At 48.6% G+C, this 21,768-nt stretch overlaps 1 protein-coding gene across 3 annotated transcripts; it reads right to left on the bottom strand.

Annotated features, from left to right (window-relative positions):
- Positions 1-3,873: 3,873 nt before the first annotated feature.
- On the bottom strand, positions 3,874-16,787 carry BATF2 (basic leucine zipper ATF-like transcription factor 2). Of its 3 annotated transcripts, none has more exons than XM_041723458.1 (4): positions 16,462-16,787; positions 9,978-10,258; positions 8,593-8,694; positions 3,874-5,507 (listed from the first exon to the last, which is right to left on the bottom strand). In XM_041723458.1, the coding sequence occupies exons 2-4, from the start codon at positions 10,014-10,016 to the stop codon at positions 4,833-4,835; spliced, it is 816 nt and encodes a 271-aa protein (XP_041579392.1). In that variant the 5' UTR covers positions 10,017-10,258; positions 16,462-16,787; the 3' UTR covers positions 3,874-4,832. The 3 variants fall into 3 exon arrangements, with proteins under 3 accessions (XP_041579392.1, XP_041579391.1, XP_041579393.1); XM_041723457.1 differs by having other exon boundaries at positions 3,874-5,510; positions 16,462-16,779; XM_041723459.1 differs by lacking the exon at positions 16,462-16,787 and having other exon boundaries at positions 3,874-5,602; positions 9,978-9,992.
- Positions 16,788-21,768: the final 4,981 nt, after the last annotated feature.

Genomic DNA, 21,768 nt, shown 5'->3' with positions numbered 1-21,768 from the left:
ACCCTTGTTGCGATATATCATTACCCTGTGTAAAACATTCTGCAATTTATTCATTCTACTGCTGAAGGGTATTTGAGTTGTTTCCAGTTTTCTGCCACTATGCATATTGCTGATAAGAAACATTCTTGCTCATAGCTTTAGATGAACATATGCCTTTCCATTATATATATTACATATGCATGTATATATGGATATGTATACACACATACATATATACACTGGGTGGAATGTGGTACATTTTTCAGTTGAGAAACTGAGGCCTGAAGAAGTTAAGCCAGGAAGTAGTGGAGCTGGGACATGAATTCCATCCTGTGTGGTGTTGGAGCTCAAGCTTCAATAACTATCATGCTTTACTGCCTCCCAATGCATGGGCCATTTAAAATACTCATGATGTTGGGGTGCCTGGCTGGCTCAGCATGCAACTTTTGATCTTGGGGTTATGAGCTTTAACCCCATGTGAGGTGTAAAGATTACTTAAAAATAAAATCTTTTAAAAAGAAAAAAGTAGGGGCACCTGGGTGGCTCAGTGGTTGAGTGTCTGCCTTTGGCTCAGATCATGATCCTGGGGTCCTGGGATAGAGTCCCACATTGGGCTCCTTGCTGGGAGCCTGTTTCTCCCTCTGCCTGTGTCTCTGCCTCTCTCTGTGTGTCTGTCATGAATAAATAGATAAAATCAAAGAAGAAGAAAGAAAGAAAGAAAGAAAGAAAGAAAGAAAGAAAGAAAGAAAGAAAGAAAGAAAGAAAGAAAGAAAAAGAATTCATGATGTGCCAGACTGGTTGCTGCCATCGAGGGAGATAAAAGATAGGAAGGCTCAGTCATGCAAGAAAGAAAATGATAGATGGGTGTGATAAAGAACCTGAGTAAAAGGGGGTCATTTTTACTTTGGAAGATCACAGGAGGCTTCCTAGAGGAAAAAGCATCTAAAGTAAAAAGATGGGTGGCAGATTCTGGGCATGCCAGAGTGATGAGGGAAGGTATGCCAGGGTGAGAGAGTCTGGGGGCATAAGAAGAAGTCCTCATAGAGTCACAGCTGCAAGGATCCTCAGAGGTCACCTTGTTGAGTCTCCATTGTCCACTCACCCATTTTTACATTGCTGGCTTCCAAATTTATATACCCAGTCTCAACCATTACCCTGATCTCTAAACTCTTTTCTATCTAGTTGGATGACAAATAGGCATCTCAAATTTAACATTGCCAAGACAGGGATACTGATCTTATCCCTACACTCTCCAAACTGCTCCTCTTCCAATATTTCTTGCTTTTTGGAACTAGCAGCCACCAACTACTCAGGCCCCCAACCACAGCATCATCCTTCCTCACTCCCTTTTCCCTAATCCAATCCATGAACATGTCCCACCAGCTATATTTACAAAGCATACTCTCCTTAGCACCTCCCCACTACCACCTTGGTCATGACTACCACCATCACTCACATGGACAGCTGCAACAGCCTCCTTGCTGTTCTCCCTGCTTCCCCGCTACTTTGGAAGGCCACAGGGAGAAGCCTTCTTTGCCTCTTCTAGCTTCTGGTGGTTCCAGATGTTCCTTGGCTTAGGGCTTCCTAACCCCAATCTCTACCTCTGTCTCCACAAGGCCTCCTCTTGCACCTTTTCTTCCCATTATTGATGACCTCCTTTTATTGGTCATTAAATTTAGGATAATCCACAATGATCTCATCTTAAGATCCTTAACTTAATTACATTTGCAAAGATCCTTTCTCCAAATAAGGTCACATTCATAGGTCCTGGGTGGACATATCTTTTATGGAATCATCATTCAACTGGGTACAGAGGTGAATCTCAGAAGCTAAAAGAGTTTAAATTGAGTTTTAACTTTAGTCCTCCAGTGAGTGATTACTTTTCAAAGCATAGAAGACTCTTAGCCTGCACATACTTGCTATCTCAGCACTGACTGTCCATGCGTCACTTCAAAGGTCATTCGGAGGAGGGAGTGTCTGCATTGTGCTTGCTGCAAGGCTAACTTGGGGCTGTGAGTTTAGCCAGCGATCTTGCTGCAACCTCAAACCCACCAGATCATTGATAGAGGTATTGCCACTGCTACTAAGGGGTCAAATAGTTTCCTTCTGAAAAATGACCTCCCCAAAGAGAGCTAGCTAGCTAGCTATTTGCTCTGCTGGTGACAAAAGGAAAAAGAAGGGATCTAAGAAAGTGCTGGTTCTTACCAAGGATGGTAAGCAGCCTTTACAATGTATGTTCCCCAATGATCCCCCTCTTCTGGTTATTATGCCATTGTATCATCCCCTTCCCTCAGGCATGGGCTAGGGATACAATACAGTAAAAGTGTCAAGGTGTTATTTCTGAAATGTCTATGGCTTCTGTATTGTTCATCTTTTCTCACTCTCTAGATTCCTTGCTCTGAGGGAAGCCACCTCCTATGTCAACCTGCCCTGTGGGGAGGCCCATGTGGCAAGGAACTAATCTCTCCAGCCAATAGCCTACAAGAACCTGAGGTCCTTGGTCCAGCAGTCCTCAAGGAACTGAAGCCTGCCAACAACCTTGTGTGTGAGCTTGGAAGTGGACCTTCTAAGGCCCACAAACAGCCATATGTGTGAGCTTGGAAGCTGACCTCCCTGCCCTAGTTGAGCTTTCTTATGACGCAGCTCTGGCCACCACTTTGTTTTATTGTTTTTGCTGTCATTTTTCCTGGCCAACATTTTGGAGCCTGTAGAAGAAGATCCTGAATCAGATGCCCCCATCTAAGCTGCACCCAGATTTTCCCCAACAAAAACTGTGAGATAGTAAAACATTTGTCAGTTAAGCCACTAAGTTTTGGAGCAATTTGTTTTGCAGTGATACACTCAGATATAAATTCCTAGGATATATTCAACCATGTGGAAGCCTCATGCTATTTACAAATTTGAGGATTCGCAGATATTAGCTCATATCCTTTCTCAAGAACCTACAACATCTCCTCCCACTCCTTTTCCTTTTATATTTTAAGGAAACATAATATCAAACTATAGTGACAGTTACACTTTCTATTTTATTCTGCCTCCTGTGTTGTGAGCATTTCCAATCTCATTAACTATTCTTCAAAGCATTCCTTATTCCTAGCACCTCTTCAGCAGCCCGTGATAGGAGTGTACCCACGTTAATTTAGTCACCCCTCTCTCTTATGTTTTGAGCTTAAGGGAGGGTTTTAACTCCTTGGGTCATGTCTATTAGCACTTCCTGACCCCATCAAGCTGGGCTTACAGTAGGAGTATGAGGTAGGTAGAAGGCAGGATCATCTGTGTCTAAGTCTCCTGATGTCAGTACCACTTCCTAGGTATGTGTCCTTAGGCTTGTTGCTTAACACTCCTAGGCCTCAGTTTCCCCTCCTGAACAGTGGGAATAGTAACCACACCTACCTCACAGAGTAGAGGCATAACCTGGAGTTAATCCAAGTAAAACAGTACAGTATCTGATAAATTTTAGGGTATGTGGACACAAGCCAGACCACAATATCCTCACACACACACCCTGCTCCTCGTTGGGTCCTGGTCCATGGTACATTATATCAACTCTTGTCCCAGATTCCAGCTGACTTCCAATCAAAAGCACCTTGGCTTTTCTCCCATCAGTCCGCTCTCCATGAACCTGTGGTAACCCTGGCTCTGGCTTCCTCCACAATCCTGCAACCATCACACCTGCTCTAGCTGTGTGGCCCTGGGCACGTCCATCCCGTCTCTGGGCCTCAGCTTCCTCATTTGCAATATGAGGAGAGGCCTAGATTGGGAGGCCCACGAAGGGGGCCTCCTAGAGTTTATTGCCCACCTCTAAACTCTAGACTATTCCCTCTTTTTTCAAAGGCTCTTCAGTTTCAACCGTGCAGAGTACAACCAGAGCTTTAAAGAACTGACCAAAGCAAAAAGAATTGGAAAACACTTTATTTGCTATAACATGTGTGCTGAGACTTGTCCTCAGCATCCTGGAGTGTATCAAATACTAGCATAGTGTTTGTTTACAGGTGTATGAAAATCTGGGTGATGAATTAGAGTTTCTCATCTCTGGTCCCTTATAAAGAACTCAGTCCCCCATGCCCCCACCCCACCAGATACTGCTGCTGACCTCTAGCCTGGGAGAAGGAGGGGGCTCTTTGGAAATAGCCCTCAGAGCTGACCCTGGAGAATCTCCCAGAGGTCTTGGTATGGCTATGGGTGCCCCTCCTGCAGAAATCCCTGGGGAGACTGTTCCAGGCTTCTAAGCAAATCCAACCCACAGGTTCAGTTCCTTGGCACTGAAAGCACTGCTAGGGAAGAAAGAGTCCACTTCTGGGCTCCTGATTGGCCTCTCCCCATCCAGGCTTGAACTCTGGACTAGCCCCAGCTAGGGCGAGGTTTCAGGAACTGCCGGGCTCTGTGGCCCTGGGAATCACAAACCAGAAGATAAAGCTCCTCCCCACTCCCAGCACTTAAACCTTCTCACACCAGCCCCCAATTTCTAGGACTTCAACTCCTAGGGTGCCTAGACCAGGAGATACTCCTAGGGTATCCTACCAGGAGGAGGAGGAGATGGTAGTATTTCAGGTCCAAAAAAAGGCTGTGTGACCTTGGGCACGTCACATGGCTTCTCTGGCCACTGTCTCCTTTATCTAAAAAGTGGAGTGATAATCCGGATTTTGAATGACCATGAAGTCAAAATAAGATAATGGCTGTGACAGGGCCTGGTATAGTGCTGGGCAGCAGTGAGGACTTTCTTTTCCTGGTGAAATGCCAGGTCAGCTGGTCAGCCAAGAAAGGCAACTGCCAATGGTAAGGGAGCAGATGCCTGTGTGCTGAGGCTGCCACTTCAGCCCAAGGAAGGGGCTAGCTCAGCTCCCAGGGATGCCTTAGAAGTAGACTTGAGCAGAGGAGAGCAGGGGGAAGGTCAAGAGTAGGTGGGGGCTGGGATCCACACCCAGCCCTTGTTGGTCTGCTGCCAATAACGCTGGTTTGTGCTCCCCACCCTCCAGGCAGGCCAGCCCCAGAGCAGCTGAGAGGCTGTCAGGGCCCAGCTTCCCTCTGGTGGGGTGCTCCATCACAGGGGGCTGTAGAGGGGCGGGTTGGGCTGAGGGGCTGGGCAGTAGAGTATCGAGATTGCAGGAAGGCCTCAGCAGGCTGGAGCCAGTGGATGAGGCTGACTGGATGGGGCTAGGGGACAGTTGGGCAGGAGGTGCGGTGAGCTCAGTGGAGCCAAGTGACAGAGAGGGCAAAGGGGACAGGGGGAGGCTAGGTGAACTATGAGGCTGTGGATCTGGAGAGAGCCGGTGAGCCAAGGGAGAAGAGACTGGGGTCTGAAACAGGCCCAGCTGCTCCTGGCAGCCATGTTGTCCATGGGGCACAGGGTCCGGGGGCTGTTGGGTCTGGGCCCAGCGGCCAGGGGTCACTGGAGCCAGCCAGGTGGCACAGTCCATCCGGCACCGGCACTCATGGGCATGCAGGGTCCGGCTCCACCACAGCAGCTCCGTCTGCAGGGCCTGGATCTCCTTCCGCAGCACATGGTTGTGTTTCTCCAGTGTCTCGTGCTGCTGGGGGCAGAAGCAGATGGGTGGGGAAGGGGATGTCAGCCAGCATCCAGAGCCCAGCATGAGTCCTGTCCCCTGTCTCCAGAGTCCTTAACCTAGGGGGAAAGATACTGCTGCCATCCAAATGTCTGAACTAGGGCCCCTTGACTCCTCTCTGGCCAACTCTGCACAACTACCCAGCCCACCCTGTCCATTCTACCCCTGAGGCCATTCTACCAGGCCATTCTACCAGGGCTCAGATTGGCCTGCTGTGCATCCTTGCCACCAGTTCCCTAAGCCAGCTGGTCTCTACCAAGCCAGCCAACTCCACTCACCTGAGAACCCCACCAGCCTCCTAACTGGGGCGCCTTTGAAACCACTCTGTTTTCTTGGCCCAGAGGAACCATTTGGCAATTATATCATCAACTGAACATTAAAGTCCTTTAAAGGCTTCCCCGCCTCCCTGGGCACAGCTGCCCCAGCTCACACCACCAGCTTGATCTCTCTGACTTTTCCAGCTCCCCTTAACTTTCTGTCCCTCAAATGAACTCTGCTTCCTCACCACATTTCCCATCTCCTCTGCCTGGACACTCTGCCAGCACCTTCTCCCCTGGCCTAATCCTGACCTTGTCATAACTTAGAGGTCATTCTGTCTTGCACACCTTTAGGCTGCTTCATGCCACTATCAGACCTCCCCAGTGCCCAGAACTTATTCACTGAGGCACTGTGGGAGGAGCCCAGAGTAGTATTTCACAGGGTGGCAGCACTGGTATGTTCTATTTGGCACCCCTGAATCAGCATCTGGTAAGCTCTGTTCTTCTGGACTCCAGGTTCTGAGAACCCACTGAGAGTTAGCATGCAGCTCAAAACAACCATTTATACTGACAGCAATGAAAGAACTTTTTTTCCACAGCAACTAAGGATGAATGACTTCCTCTGGTTCCCTTCCCAACCTCATCCCTTTTGTGGACAATTGTTATTTATTTTTTTATTTTTTTCATGTATTTGAGAAAGAGAGAGAGACTGCGTGTGTGCGTGCGTGGGGGGGGGGGGGGGGGCAGAAACGCAATCTCAAGCTGACTCCTTGTCTAGCACAGGGCCCTAGACTCCAGGCTTCATGCGGGGCTCTGCCTCACAAGCCATGAGATCATGGCCTGAGCCGAAACCAAGAGCCAGATGCTTATCTGACTGAGCCCTTCCAGGACAGTTTTTAAACAGAGAACCCACAAGGGTATTTTACATAAAAATGTTGCTTAGGGCATGAACTCAAAGTTCTTTTTTTTTTTTTTTTTAACTCAAAGTTCTAACAGGCCTCAAAGCCATTAGCAGCCCAACTTCCAGGCTGGTCTCTGCAAGGGGAATGATGTTTTTAAAACATTATCACTAGGTCACCAATCACCTAAATTTTTCAAAGGCTTCAATTTACCTGCAGAAACGGAATCACTTGATGGTTCCCTCCTTCATTCATTTGTCACCTCCAGGCTGCTCACAGGTCACCTCCTCAGGAAAGGCCTCCCCCCAGTTAGGTTTCCATCTCTCCTCCCTCCCTTGCCTCGTCCCTGCTGCATTTTGGCCCCACACCACTTATCACCAGCTGACATTCCCCAATCCCTCATGGATAATTTATTTGTCTGTCTGGCTCCCCAATGAAAATACAAGCCCTAGAGAGTGTGGGGTACGCTTTTGTCTGCTGCGTTCACAGATGTATCACGGATGCTTAGAACTGTACCTGTCACACAGGAGACACTCAATAGGCCTTTCCAGAAGGAATGATCACATGAATGCATGAAGTCTCTACCCCTGCCAGGCAGGCATTATCCTGGTCCTCACTCATACAGTGTACCAGGTGCTGCTTCCTTGTGTCCAGGCCAACCCTACTTCATTTGCTGGCAATGCTTTTTCTTACCTTCAATCCTTTGGAAAACTCCTATGCAACCTTCAAGACCAGCTCAGACTCCCTCTCTGTCATCACTCTGATGCCACTACCTGTGTGTTGCCCCACCTATGTGCTCCTAGAGCACTTTCTTTTGACACCAGCATCTGCTCCACAGGGCATGACTGAGTTCCTTCTCTTTGTTGGGCACTGTTTCAGGTAATGGGGAAAAGGAAAGAGCAGGAGCAGATAGTTCCCTGACTTCATGGCACTTCCAGTCTGGTGAGGAAGACAAGCAACGGACCTCTACACATGTAATCAAAGTTCAGGCCTAAGAAGAAAAGTAGAGCAGAGTAATAAGTACCCAGCTCTTTAGATCACGTGGCTTAGAAAGGCACTTCTGCAGAGGTAATGTTTAAACCAAACAGCTGGAAAGAAGGGAGGATCTAGCCAGACTGTGGTCTGAGGATAGAGGGAAGAGTCTCTGCAGAGGCCCTGGGCTGGATGTGCTTGCTCAGTGAAAGAACAGGGAGAAGAGGAAGTGGGCTGTTAGGGGAGGAGGGTGGATGGGGGGCCTCGCAGACAGCACAGAGCCTTAGGCATGGAGGGCTGGGAATTTCACTTATAAACTAAGGCGCTAAGGCGTATGCAGCCTTCCCAAGGGCCAGGTCCTAAGCCCAGCTCTTAATCCTTTCCCTGGGATGGAACCAGTGATGTCCTTTCTCTCTGCCCAGAGGAAGAAGAAAAGCTCCAAGGGTCAGGTTACCATCCAAGGTCAAGTTACCATACAAGGTTAAGAGGCAAGTATAGTGGAGCCCTCCTGCGCCCCCACTGGGCTCTTTTACCTCCTTTAGCCTCCATGAGGGTCCTGCCAGTGGGCAAGGATTATTGTTCTGGTTTTTTGGATGAGGACAGTGAAGCTCAGCGAAGGAAGTGACTTGTAGCTACAAGTGCCACGGCTGGGACTCTAAAGCCAGCCCATCTTAACCTGAACCAGTTTCTCATAAGGTGCATGCTTGTCTCCTCTCCCTAGATCTGGGGCGCCTCAAGTACAGGGCTGGGCCGCAGACACACCTCTGTGTCCCCAGAGCCCAGTGCATGTCAGCACCTCTCTCAAACTCAGGTGACCTGGAAACATACAGCAATGGAGGGGGAGCTGCTCACATGGAGTTAGGGATGGAGAAGAGGGGACCAGGCCAGGTAAGGGGAGACAGGGTAGGGAAAGGACCCCACCTGGTGCAGGGCATCTGCCTTGTCTGTGTGCTTCTGCCGGCTGCGTTGGGCGGCTGCGCGGTTATTCTGTTTCTTCTTCAGCCTCTGATGCTCCTCAGGGTCCTGCAGGGTGTGAGGCAGAGGGCTCAGGGGTCCTGGCAGGTGCTTGCACCGTATTTCCAAGCCATCTGTAAAGCTACACCCTTCCCAGTTCAATTCCCTGAAGGTCTCCTTTCTCCTAGAGGTCTCCTCTGGCGGCTCCCTGGGCACCCACATGCAGCATCGCTCGCGTGGCACACCTTTGTGGAAACACCTGCCTCACCCACACGTCCTGCTTACAGCTCATGATGGGGAAAGACAAACGGAGAAGCCCAAAGGCTCAATGGGAACGCAGACAGAACTGACTTGACACCCACACTCTCCTTAGCAGCCATCTGGCTCTGGGAAAATCACTCCCTTCTCTGAGCCCAGCTGCCTCATCTGTACTGAGAGGCACTGGTGCCTTCCTCACGGGCCATAAAGCAGCCACGAGCCATAAAGCAGCCACGAGCTTATCATTAAGGGTAGGGCCATGGTCTGGTTCAGCTCCATGAGCCCGTGCTCAGCTCTGACCCAAAGCTGATATTCAGTTACTCAATGAATATTTATTCAGCAACTACTATGTGCCAGGTGCTGAGCTAGGGGGACAGAAGAGCAAATAAAACAGGCAAAAATGCATGAGTGGACTCAGAGCTTCCCAGCAGTGCCCTCCCGATTCCCAGGACCCCACATTAGGAGATCCATGAAACTTACACAAAATATTTAACCTAAATGCCCAAAGTTTTGGAAGGTCAGGCAAGAGAGAATGTTGGAGACGTCACAGTCCAAATCCCCCTCCTCTATGTCACTCTGGGGCTGTATTCTGACTGTAGGGAGCTCAGGCAAGACCTTGACCTCCCTGGCTGAAAACCCTATGCTGCTCATGGTCACAACAGGCCCATTCCAGGTGCTGGAAGTGCCAAGACACTAGAGTCTGGGGGAAAGACTTGCAGTGGATAGCAAGGGGTGGGCTTCTGGTCTTTGGGTCCTAGATGAGGAGCAGGGCCTCCAAGGGGAGCCAAGATGGAGAATTTGGGGAGGGGAGAGAATGCTCCCATAAGGGCAATGAGGGAAGGGTTAGGGTTAGGAGACACATTATTCAGGAGACTGCATTCTACACTGGAGGCTGGCTATGCAATTTGAGAGCCAGAAAGCCCTCATTTCAATCACCTGGAGAAACTGAAGCCCAGAAAGGGGGTATGTGGAGCCCACGGTCACACCGCCTCTATGTACAGAGCAGGGACTAGCTCTGACCACATCCCTCCCTGCCTGGGAACTGGGGATATTTGGCCCCTTCTCATCCCCTGTCCCTGGTTCCCTGTACTCACCGTCCTGGGCAGAAGCTCATTGTCCCTGCAGAGGTGCATGGCTCAGGCAGGGGGTGCGCAGAGGCTCGATTCAGGTATCCCTCTGTCACTGTGACCTCCCAGTGCCCTCTGGGGGCCCAAGGAAGTGGCAGCTCTTTTAAATCCCTGGTGACCACTCCGCCCCCAGCAAACCCAGTTTCAGTTTCTTCTAAAGCCACTGGCTGCTCAGAATCCCTGGCTCGGGTTGGCTCACGTGGCTGGAATTTCCTAACACGAACTGGCCTTCCGGTTGGGCCCCTTCTCTGAAAGGAGAACAACAAGGGAGAATGGCCAGGGGAGGGGACACCAAAATCCTGTTACCAGGAGGGTGTTCTGGGGGAGGGAGGGCAGGCTGCCAGGTGCAGAGCCAAGAGGCAAAGCTGATGGGGAACCGAGGGCTCATGTGGGACATGGGAGAGCCTCTGGGCTCTGGAATTATAGGAATCCAGGTTCACAGCCCATCTCTGGCCCGTTGGAGCTGTGCTGTTTTGAGAATGTGATTCAACCTGAGTCTTAGTTTCCTCATCTCTGAAGGATGTAGGGGGATGGCACAAATATCTACTCACAGCTTCATGTAGGAACCAAGCAAGATAATACAACCACCTCCAAACCCTCTGAGCCCATGTTGAGGCGAGTGTGCAAAAATAAGCAATGCCCCTTAAATAGGAGAACAGATGGATAAATTACTGTGTTTTCATTCAACAGACCACGCAGCAGTAGAGAGAGTGATGTCTAGCAGTTAGGAGAACAGCTTCCAAGCTATGTGACTTGGGTACATAATTTCACCTTTCTATGCCTTTGTTTTCAAATCTATAAAGTGGGGATGAAAATAATTCTGTTGTGAACATGAAGTGAGTTGAGGCAGGCAAGGCACTTGCAACTATGCCTGGTGCAAAATAAAAGTTCAACAAACAGGGGCGCCTGGGTGGCTGCAGTCTAGACCTGCAAAGGGCTCAGGTCACAATCCCAGTGTTCTGAGGTGGAGCCCTGCATTGGCTTCCCTGCCCAGCAAAGAGTCTGTTTCTACCTTTCCCTCTGCTGCTCACCCTGCTTATGTTCTCTCTCTCTCTCTCTCTCTCTCTCTCGAATGAATAAATTAAAAAAAAAAAAGAATTCAACAAATATTTGCAATTTTGATCTGGTGGGCAATTCAAAGGTGCACTTAGCATCATGCCTGAGAGTCTGTCATGTCCAGTTGTTTGAAAATCACAAGCTGCAACGAGATCTGAACAACATCATTTCTGTAGGGTTTAGTAATATGGATATGTATATATGTAATAAAAGTCTTAAAAATATGCATGTGAATGAGAAATACAAAATTCAAAATGTGGTGGTGTGGGGCAGGGTGCACCAAGGGGGACACACAGGGATTTCAGTTATGTCTGTGGTGTTTTGTAGCTTAAACTCTATGGTAATATTATTATCCACATGTTGGGGTATACCTGAACTGTTTCCTAATAAAAACCTCTATTAACGACCCAGCAAGGCCTGAAACCTCCGGCAAACCTGCATGGTGTTTTCTCTAACAGAGACCATGCTTGGACGGGACATCTGTTTGGGAGACAGAGGAGCCAGTAACCCCAGTTGGAACATAGTAACTAGATGTGCAGTGCCCAGGGTTCCGTGGTCTGGTGACTAGAGCACCTGGGGATAGTGCCTGAATCCTCAGGGCTCATGGCTGATGCTGTGAGATCACAGGGATGGCAAATAGTGTAGATGTGATCTTCCGATAGGTAATGGTGTCCTGCAATGTTATGTGGAGGAGTTCACAGCTGCTGCGTTGGAGCTTCTTAGGAAAGAGCCCTGCAGGTGAGTGGCAGCATCTGCCATGCCATGATTGATTAGTGATGTCTGTCCTGAGCAGGGCATGGAGAGTGACCACTGGCTTATTCTGCCTAGAATTGGGCAGGCAACTGCTCTGGGCTTTAGAGTCAGACTTGACTTTGATACTTGGCACTTAAAGGTCGATGACCAGGAGCCTCAACGTTGTCACATGTACACTGTAGATGACAAAGAGACCGTACCCATTTTACAAAGTTGTTTTGAAGATGGAAAAGAATGAGTCGGGCAGCCCCAGTGGCTCAGCGGTTTAGCACCACCTTCAGCCCGGGGCATGATCCTGGAGACTCAGGAACGAGTCCCATGTCGGGTTCCCTGCATGGAGCCTGCTTCTCCCTCTGCCTGTGTCTCTGCCTCTGTCTCTTTCTGTGTCTCTCATGAATAAATAAATAAAATCTTTAAAAAAAAATGAGCTGAGAAGAAGCACTTTGTATATTGTAAAGTGCTTCCCCCTAGAATCCGTTCCCAGTAGTGAGATTTGTGGGAACACAGGATTAACGAAGGCTCATCATTTTAAATGCCCAGGTGGGTGGATTTGGCATAACAATTGGGCCTGGCCCTCCTTGCTTGAAAGGAGCCTGGGAGCAGAGACTACAGTGGAGCACCCCCATTCAGTGGGCTGCCTCGATTTCTCTGGATGATTTTTGTTTCTCGGAAACCAAGAGGGCCAGGTCATCTTGCCTGAGGCAGGTACCTAAGGGACTCATTAAACCAGTCCATGAGCTCCACAGGGAAGGATCTGGAGAAGCCACACACGATACAACCAAGAAAAAAAGAATCTGTGTGGCAGGGGGCCAGTGGCTAGGGCCCAATTATTCTCCACCTCAGCCCCCAGCCCCAGGCTTGGACCTCCCGTCTTTTCCTCTGCAGACTCTAGCTTTGGGTGGAAAGGACACAGTCAGCAAGTGTGCCTGTGGCCCCTCTCAGGAGGCTACAGCCCTGGAGGAAGTCTGGAGGAGGCAGCGTTTATGGCTTGCTCTCCCTGAGGAGTGGCAGGGATGAGGGACACGGGATGGGTAATGTTTAACCATGAATGGCTGTGCATGGCTTCCCCAAGGGGTGGACAGCCTCCCATGCTGGCAGGGCAGGCTTCGGGGTCATGCGGTCCAACCTCTTACTTAGAAGGTGATGAGACTAATGCCTGGAGAGACTAAAGCCAGGTGGCCTGGAGGGAGGCGGCAGGGCTAGAGGGAGGACACACCTCTCTTGTCCACAGGCAGTGCGGAAGGGCCTGATCCTCCAGTTTATTTTTTTTATTTTTTATTTTTTAAGATTTTATTTATTCATGAGAAACCTACAGAGAGAGGCAAAGCAATAGGCAAAGGGAGAAGCAGGCTTCCTGCGGGGAGCCCAATGCAGAACTCGATCCCAGGACCCAGGGATCATGACCTGAGCCAAAGGTAGATGTTCAATCACTGAGCCACCCAGGTGCTCCTGATCATCCAGTTTAAAGCCAGCAGCCCCCAAGGGTGAAGGCTGGGAGGCCTCCCTAAACCAGAGTTACAGAGTGAGCTCTTGGGCAATAAAGTCATTACCCTTCTCACCCTCTGAAGTATCCCCAGGGTTTCAAACACTGCCTCCGCATAATAGGTGTTCAGCTAATGAATAAATGAATACAAGTTCTGCAGACAGCTTGCCAGAAACCCCAAAAGCCTTCTTGATGAGTAAAGAAATTTCTGAATTACTCATTCCTACTGGGCCTGCCCTGGCTTCCTGGGGTGGGGGGATCTCTCCTTGACCAACCTCCTTATTTTACTGGTGAGGAAACTGAGGCACAGTGAGGATGCAGTCACACAGCTGGTTGGGAGAAGCCCCATCCCAGTTCCTTTCCACACCTTCCAGGTTTGGAGAGATGCTGGGGATCTCCAGATGTCCAGGAATGAGGATTCTCTTTCTAGGTCTCCCCACCCTGTGTACCCCTTATTTGAGGCCTGGTGTTCTCGGGGGAGCTTCAGCTGGTGTATAGCAGAGAAAGAGGCCAAGAGGCTGCTGGTGGGACTGAGGCTATCGACTTCCCACTTGCAACTTAAGAGCTAAACCTCAGCTGGTACAAGCCCACAACCCACCGGGGTATAAGACACACACCCAGCAGGTCAGCTGGCAGGGTGGGACAGGGAGTCTATGGCCCCAGAGGGCACTTCCTACTGGGGAGATCTTTCCACTGAAGAAACTCTTTAGCAAGGACATCAGAGGGTGGACAGGCTCCATCCTGGGACCTGGAACTTGATCTTGGGCAAGTCATTTAACTCTTCATGCCCCTCTGTCAAATGGGCATAATAATATAAGGATTTGATGAAGTAGTAGTTGCAAAGGGCTAGAACAGTGCCCGGCAACAGAGAGTCACATAAACATCTGTTAAACTTCTAACAAAGGCACTCAATAAATATTTGATAAATTTTTGTTCACCCAACCAAAGGCTTGTATTTTATTTCATTATTAAGAAAAAAAAATGGTGGAGTACATGATGGATGACTTTTTTTTTTCCAATATAATATATTTTTTGTGGGAAAAGAGTGTTGGTGCCCATGTGTAAGCAGAAGCACTTAATATTTGATGAAAATTGCTCAAAATTTCTCATGCTTATAAAGGAGTATCATCAATAGGAGAATTCTTTGTTTTCTAAATGATCTAAACTCAAGCTTAAGTTACTGACAGACAAGTCTAGAGTGTACCAGCTTCATGTACAGCTGGATCACAATGCCCAAACAATTTCCTCAAGAGCCAGTGTCTCATCCTCACTGTTCTAGTAAGATGACCATGAGGAGAGTGCATCCCTCCACCTCTGCCACTTTCCCAACAAAGAGCCAGAACTTGGTTTGGTTTAAATCATGTAGCTATTCCTGATCAGTTACTGTGGCCAGGAGATAAAGTAAGATAGGCAAGGCTGGGGTCCCCGGCCCATCCTGGAGCCTAGGAGGAAGGGTCAGCCCTAGGGACTAGGGGTGAGGGAAGGGCAACCCCCAAAGGCTGTTGGCAGGAGAAGAGGGAACGGATACTGGGCTGATGCCACCACCTTGGCTCAAATTCGGATATGAGGAAGCTGCTACTATAGTATATCCCTTCGCTGAGTTGCATCCCCAGGTGGGATGGACTCAATGCCCCCATGTGTCTCTGACACCGACCCTACACCCTCTTTCCATTGTTTCACAGGGACCCATGGGTGAGAAAGCAGAGGCTGGGCAAGGGGAAGACTCCAGATGAAATGAATGCTGTGCAGGGATTAGGGCCGTGACATTGTGGGGACTCCCCAGGGCAGGGGGAGGAAAGGACTGACTTTCACTTCAGCACAGTACCCTGTGAGTGCTCCACAAGCTGCAATCTGCAAATATCCAGGCTTCCCAGGAACCAGGTGACTTCCCCAGGGTTCTGTGACGCTGTCACTGATCGGTTGTTAGTAGGAGCTGCTATATGTGTCCATCCTTCTTCCTGCCGGGCCCTCGGCTGCCCCCAAAGCCTTGTGCTGCTGATTCTCGGCTATTCCTTTCACATACACATCTTTCCAGGAAACTGATTCAAACTTTTGGAAGTGGTCAGGGAGTATAAATAATAAACAACTGAGTGCTAGAGTCTAGAGTCAGCAAGCCGCCCAGGGTTCTGCAGGATGTGACCCTGGTGACCACAGCTCCTGGGTTTTCCAGGTGGTCCTAGTCCCAGGCAGTCTAAGGTTCAAATCCCTGCACTGCCACTTCCAGCTGTGCGACCTTAGACATGGCCCATGGTTTCTTTGGGTCTCAGTTTCCTTGTCTGTAAAATGAGGATAATACCCTCTTTTGCCAGAGCAGTCTCGATGAAACCACATATGGAAAGCAGTCACCCACTGGGTGGCTCAGTGGGTTGAGTGTCCAACTCATGGTTTCGGCTCAGGTGATGATCTTGGGATCATGGGATCAAGCCCCACATCAGGCTCTGTGCTCAGAGAGGAGTCTGCTGGAAATTCTCTCTCTCTCTCTCTCTCTCTGCCTCTCTCTGCCCTTCCCCCAACCCCCCCCACACACACACACACTCTTTCTCTCTCTCAAAATAAATAAAAATAAAATATTTTTTAAAAAGAAAGAGAGAAAGCAGCCATCAGCAAGTTCCCTCTTGGCCCAGTGTCCCTGGCTGGCTCTCCCTTGTGATGTCACCACTCCACTGTCCACTGCAGATGGCAGAGAAGCCCAGGCTGGGTACCCTGCTAAGATCCTAGATACTGGAGAGGAAGGACTGTCACCTTGACCTTTGAGGGAGGCTTTTCACTCCTCAAATGGCTCTCCCTCATTTTGGCTTTGGTGTGGTTTCCTACAAAGGCTCAGAGAGGCAAGAAGGCCTTACCTGGAGGCTGGTGGAGGGAAACAGCCAGCCAGGGTCACGAGCAAGAGCCCGGAGGGCTGGAGAGGGGTAGGACACAAAAGCCCACTTCAGTGTGGCCGGTGTCTCCCAAACAGAAGACGAGAGAGTGCTTGCCTAGCTGACCCATCCCAGGTGCTGCACCAAGGGCACCAAGATCTTTGACAAGTCATGGTCAGAAGATTCTAGACTGGCCATCCAGTCTCTTTGCTGTATCTGTGGGGAAATTAAGGTTCGGAGAGAGGAAGGGACTCGGCCCGGGGCAAGGACATGGCAGAATCAGGCTGAGAGGTTCTCTTACCTTCACACTCCTCTGGATCCAACTCACGGCTCCTGGCTCCGGAGCAGAAATAATGAGGGCACAGAGTACCCTCGGGAGGACAAGGCACGTTCCCCCTTCCTGTGGAGGAAACCTGCTATGGGTCTGAGGGGGGAAAAATGAGGCACCTATGAAGATGGGGCCTCCCACAGGTCCTGGGCTGAAAGGGGATCCCCATGCAGAACAATGGTCAGGAAAGGCTCCCAAGAAAACCGGATCCATCTGCAGCTCATGTGCCACAGGCACGAGGCCTTGGGCAGCCAGGTGCCCTCTCTGGGGCCCAGTTTTTTTTCTTTTTTTTTTAAGATTTTATCTATTCACTCATGAGACACACAGAGAGAGAGAGAGACACAGGCTGAGGAAGAAGCAGGCTCCATGCAGGGAGCCCAACGTGGGACTTGACCCCAGGACTCTAGGATCACACCCTGGGCCTAAAGCAGGCACTCAACATCTAAGCCACTCAGGCCCTGGGGCCCAGTTTTCCCATATAGCCAGTGAAAGACTGTGATAACCCATCTTCCTGGGCCCCTCTTGCTGTGGCTGGAGGCTGGGGCCAGCCTGAGGCCTTCCGGGAGATGATCACCTTGTAGCCAGAGACTGCCATTTGAGACAACAGAGGAGGCTTTCTATCAGGCAAGGGGACTTCGAACTGAGGGTGGGTATCCAGGCACGGGAGGCCTTGGCCCTCTCCTGGCCCTGCCATCTGCCCGGCTCCCATTGTAGGCCTCAGCTCCCCCGCTGCACAACTGGGGGTAGGGACGTACACAGGAGATGCCCTTTTCAGTGTTGGCTTGGTCTGGGAGTTGGTATCTGTCAGATCTCAGCAGCAGAGGTGGGGGCCAAGCCTGCCTTGGTCTGGAGGTCAAGAAGCCTGATAGTTAAGAACAAGGCTAATAACAGCTAGGAAGCACTTAATGGACCTCCACCTCTGTCTCTTTGACTCAGCAGATATTTACTGAGTATCTACTATGTGGCAGCCCTGCTCTAGGTTCTGGGAGATATTTGTTTAAAGAAAAAAAAATAATAATAATTTAAAAAATTAAAAAAAAAAAAAAAAAAGGGATCCCTGGGTGCACAGCGGTTTGGTGCCTGCCTTTGGCCCAGGGCGCGATCCTGGAGACCCGGAATCGAATCCCACATCGGGCTCCCGGTGCATGGAGCCTGCTTCTCCCTCTGCCTGTGTCTCTGCCTCTCTCTCTCTCTCTGTGACTATCATAAATAAATAAAAATTTAAAAAAAAAAGAAAAAGAAAAAAAAATAGGGGCACCTGGGTGGCTGAGATGGTTAAGCATCTGCCTTGGATTCAGGTCCTGATCTTGGGGCTCTGATATTGAGCCCCTCATCAGGCTCCCTGCTCAGCAGGGAGTCTGCTCGTCTCTCTTTGAGAGAGAGAGAGCATGAGGGGGTACAGGGGTGAGAGGCAGAGGAGGCAGACTCCCTGATGAGCAGAGAGCTCTGATGTGGGACTCCTGAGATCAGGACCTGAGCCGAAGGCAGATGCCCAACCGACTGAGCCACCCAGGCACCCCCTAAATAAAATATTTTTTAAAAAATCATTTTAAAAAAATCCAGATCCAATACCAGATGTGGATGATCAGGGGAGGGGGAAATGGAGGAATGTGGTCCAAAGATACCAACTTCCAGTTGCAAGATAACTAAGTACTAGGGATGTAATGTGTGACCCCAGACCTATAGCTAACAGTGCTGCATGAGATATAGGCAAGTTAAGAGAATAAATCCTAAGAGTTCTCATCACAGGAAGAATTTTTTTCCTTTTCCCTTTTCTTTTTTTTTAAATTGTATTTAAATGAGAAGACGGATATTAGATGGATATTATTAACTCTGGAAGATACATAAATCAAACCCTCATGCTATATACCAGAAACTTACACTGTGAATTATTATATATACAGTCAATTTTTTGCAATAAAACTGGAAAAAAATCCATATCCTTGTCCTTGTGAAGCTTCCATCCTAGGATGGAAGGAGGGGTAGGGGAGAATAAATGTAACAACTTAAGAAAATTATATAGGCCGGCAGGGACGCCTGGGTGGTTCAGTGGTTGAGCATCTGCCTTTGGTTTGGGGCATGATCCTGGGGTCCTGGGATTGAGTCCCACATCAGGCTCCCTTCATGGAGTCTGCTTCTCCCTCTGCCTGTGTATCTGCCTCCCTCTCTCTGTATCTCATGAATAAATAAATAAATAAAATCTTAAAAAAAAAAAAATACACACACACACACACACACACACACACACACGGACTGGCAGAAGGCCTTAACTGTCTTGGGGTATGCAGAGCTAAGTAAATTATTTGGGGAATGTGGGTGGGGATTAAGGGGTTTCAAATTTTTTCTTTTAAGATTTTACTCATTTATTCGTGAGAGACACACAGAGAGAGGGGCAGGGATAAAGGCAGAGAGAGAAGCAGGCTCCATGCAGGGAGCCCCACATGGGACTCAATCCCGGGACTCTAGGATCACGCCCTGGGCGAAAGGCAGACGCTTAACCGCTGAGCCACCCAGGCATCCCAAGGAGTTTCAATTTTAAAAAGTGTGGTTGGGGTGGGCCTTAATAAGGCATTTGAACAGCAACAAAAAATTTTTTTGAGACATTGGGAATTTGAACAAAGAATCAAAGAGAGGAAGGTGACAGCAAAGAATGGGTTAGGGGTAGTGGGAATATGCTGGTGTGCTGGGGGATTGATAGGGGCAGGGGAGGAGTAGGTGATGGGGGCAGAGAGTCTCGTGGGCCACTCATGCAGAGCTTATAAGCCCCTGGAGATCTCTGGCTCTAACTCTGGAAGATACAGGGAGCATCCAGCAGGCAGGGGAAGGATTTGAGCAGAGGAGGGACAAAATCTGAGCATAGGATAAAAAAAGTCCCTCTGCCTTGGGGAGAAGGAATAGGAAAATGGGGGGTGGAGAGGCTGCTGTAGTGATTGGGCAGGTGGAGTTATTGTTTATTGGTTTACTGTTAATGGTTTATTGTTTATTGTTAATGAAGTGAAAAGAGTGGACCTGCCTCTCAGGTTGCCAAGTAAAGGAACAGCCACTATGCTCCTCACCACCCCATTCACCCTGCCAGGAAACAAGAAGCCTAGGCACAGCCTGGCTCTTGAGGACACCACAGGCACAGGTGAGGTGGGCGTGGACATGTTTGTTGGAAATGCTCAGGTTTTCAAAGCCTTCCCTGCACCCCTAAGATTCTGGACAAGGCTGATGATGCCATGTGCCCTTGGATGGATGACAAAGGCGTGTGTAAACAGCTTGTTTTGTCATCTGTCAGAGAGGATACCTCCTCTGCCTCCCACTTGAGGCCTGGAACGAGGATGCTTGTACATGTGAGGCATCTGGCTGTGGCCAGTACCTTGTACACACCCACTGAGGACGAGGCCTTTCCTGGATACGTAAGGTTTACAGGAAGATAAGGGGTGAGAGTCTTAGAACAGGCCAGCGCAGAACTGTGGTCTGCAGGCCGTGGCCATTCCAGTGATTGGGTGGCACCCTCAACCTTCCAGTTCTTTGTTTACGAATTAGTAGGACAAAGCCTACACTTGGGTATGCTGCCACCAAGTGCTAGTTGATGCTCTTGTCATATGCATGACAAAATGTATCTCACCAGGGAGAAAAACAAGACTTCTCTTATCAAAACAGTAACTTTAAACAATCTCAACTAACACTGTACTTTAGAAGAATCAAATAGAAAAGTCCTCTAGATATCTTAAAAACAGATATTTATATATGCAAATAAATAAAATACTTAGTATTTTATTGCTTAATGAACAGCAATTTAATTAAAGCAAAGTCTTAAAAAAAAAAAAAAAAAGCAAGGTTTTTTCCCCTGCTTGCTGTTGTTCCAGGATGAAGAGTTCTGTTACTTTTCTTTGACAATTATAAAGGTAATACACAAAATGTATAGCTGAATCAGAAAGGCTGTTCCTCTTAAAATTAAAATTATGTCAGAATTTCCTCTCCAGACTGGGTAAACACATATGCCTTTTAAAAAGGCATCTAGAACTGTATCCTCAAGTTACAATCCTCTTACTTAGCCTCAAGAAACTCTCCCTTCGAAAGCAGGTTTCACAGCTGTCAGGCTTTGGTATTTCAATTTCCCAAAGCTCTCTTGTGAATATATATATATATATATATATTCACAGTTATATATAGCTACAGCTCTATAGATCTTTCCCAGTTTTCTTCCAAAGGTATTCCCTAAAGATTTTACTTAAGAGCACCCTTTCCTCCTTTAAATGGGGCAAATGAAAACATTGCCTGTCACTCACGAGACCCCTGCACTTGTCTTTAAAAGCCCCTTCACCCCTCCTCTTCACCTTCCAGACTAGATTTCTAGCTATAGGCAATTATTATCTTTTTAAAGATTTTATTTACTATTTATCTTAGAGAAAGAGAGAGAGCATCCATGTGTGAGGTGGGGGGCAGAGGGGGAGAAAGAGAGGGAAAGAATCTTAAGCAGACTCCATGCCGACATTATCTCACAGGAGCCCCAACCAAGAGTTTGATACCTAATCAATCAACTGAGCCACCCAGGTGCTCCCAGGCATTTGCTATTCAAAAGTTAAATGTGCACAGAGCTTGCACGCTATTTGTTTGTTTTTATCGCTATTCATTATAATCCTACCCTGGGGGTCCTGGGAAGCTACAACAGCTTGCATAGGGCAGGGCTTTCATCCTGACATTTAAACAAGGATTTCTATACTAGTGATGGTAGTAAAGAGAATTGATCCAGATCTGCTTAACGTAATAATTTTAAGTTTCCCTCAACCTACTCCGGAGTTAACAATTGAATTACAGTGATTGGGATCCCTGGGTGGTGCAGCGGTTTGGCGCCTGCCTTTGGCCCAGGGCGCGATCCTGGAGACCCGGAATCGAATCCCACATCGGGCTCCCGGTGCATGGAGCCTGCTTCTCCCTCTGCCTGTGTCTCTGCCTCTCTCTCTCTCTCTGTGACTATCATAAATAAATAAAAATTTAAAAAATAAATTAATTAATTAAAAAAAATGAATTGCAGTGATTTATTCAAGCGAGACACACAGAAAGAGGCAGAGACATAGGCAGAGGGAGAAACAGGCTTCCGACTGGAAGCTTGATGGGGGACTCAATCCCAGGATCATGACCTGAGCCAAAGGCAGACACTCAATCGCTGGGCCACCCAGGTGCCTCAAAATGCAGTGATTTTCAACCTTCATGACTAGGACTCTCAGTAAGAAGTACCCATGTACATATAAATATCTGGATTTTTCAACGAACATTACTTACCTTTACTTCATG

This window comes from Vulpes lagopus, chromosome 11 (genome assembly GCF_018345385.1).
Source record: "Vulpes lagopus strain Blue_001 chromosome 11, ASM1834538v1, whole genome shotgun sequence".
Classification (NCBI taxonomy): domain Eukaryota; kingdom Metazoa; phylum Chordata; class Mammalia; order Carnivora; family Canidae; genus Vulpes; species Vulpes lagopus.
This window is presented reverse-complemented; position numbering and strand designations above follow the sequence as displayed.

Coding starts and splice junctions, on each gene's coding strand:
- BATF2 (XM_041723457.1), bottom strand. CDS start 10,016: ATGCACCTCTGCAGGGACAATGAGCTTCTGCCCAGGACG. Junction 8,695..9,977: donor ATGAGCTTCTGCCCAGGACG/GTGAGTACAGGG, acceptor CACACCCTGCAG/GACCCTGAGGAGCATCAGAG. Junction 5,511..8,592: donor AGGCAGATGCCCTGCACCAG/GTGGGGTCCTTT, acceptor TTCTGCCCCCAG/CAGCACGAGACACTGGAGAA.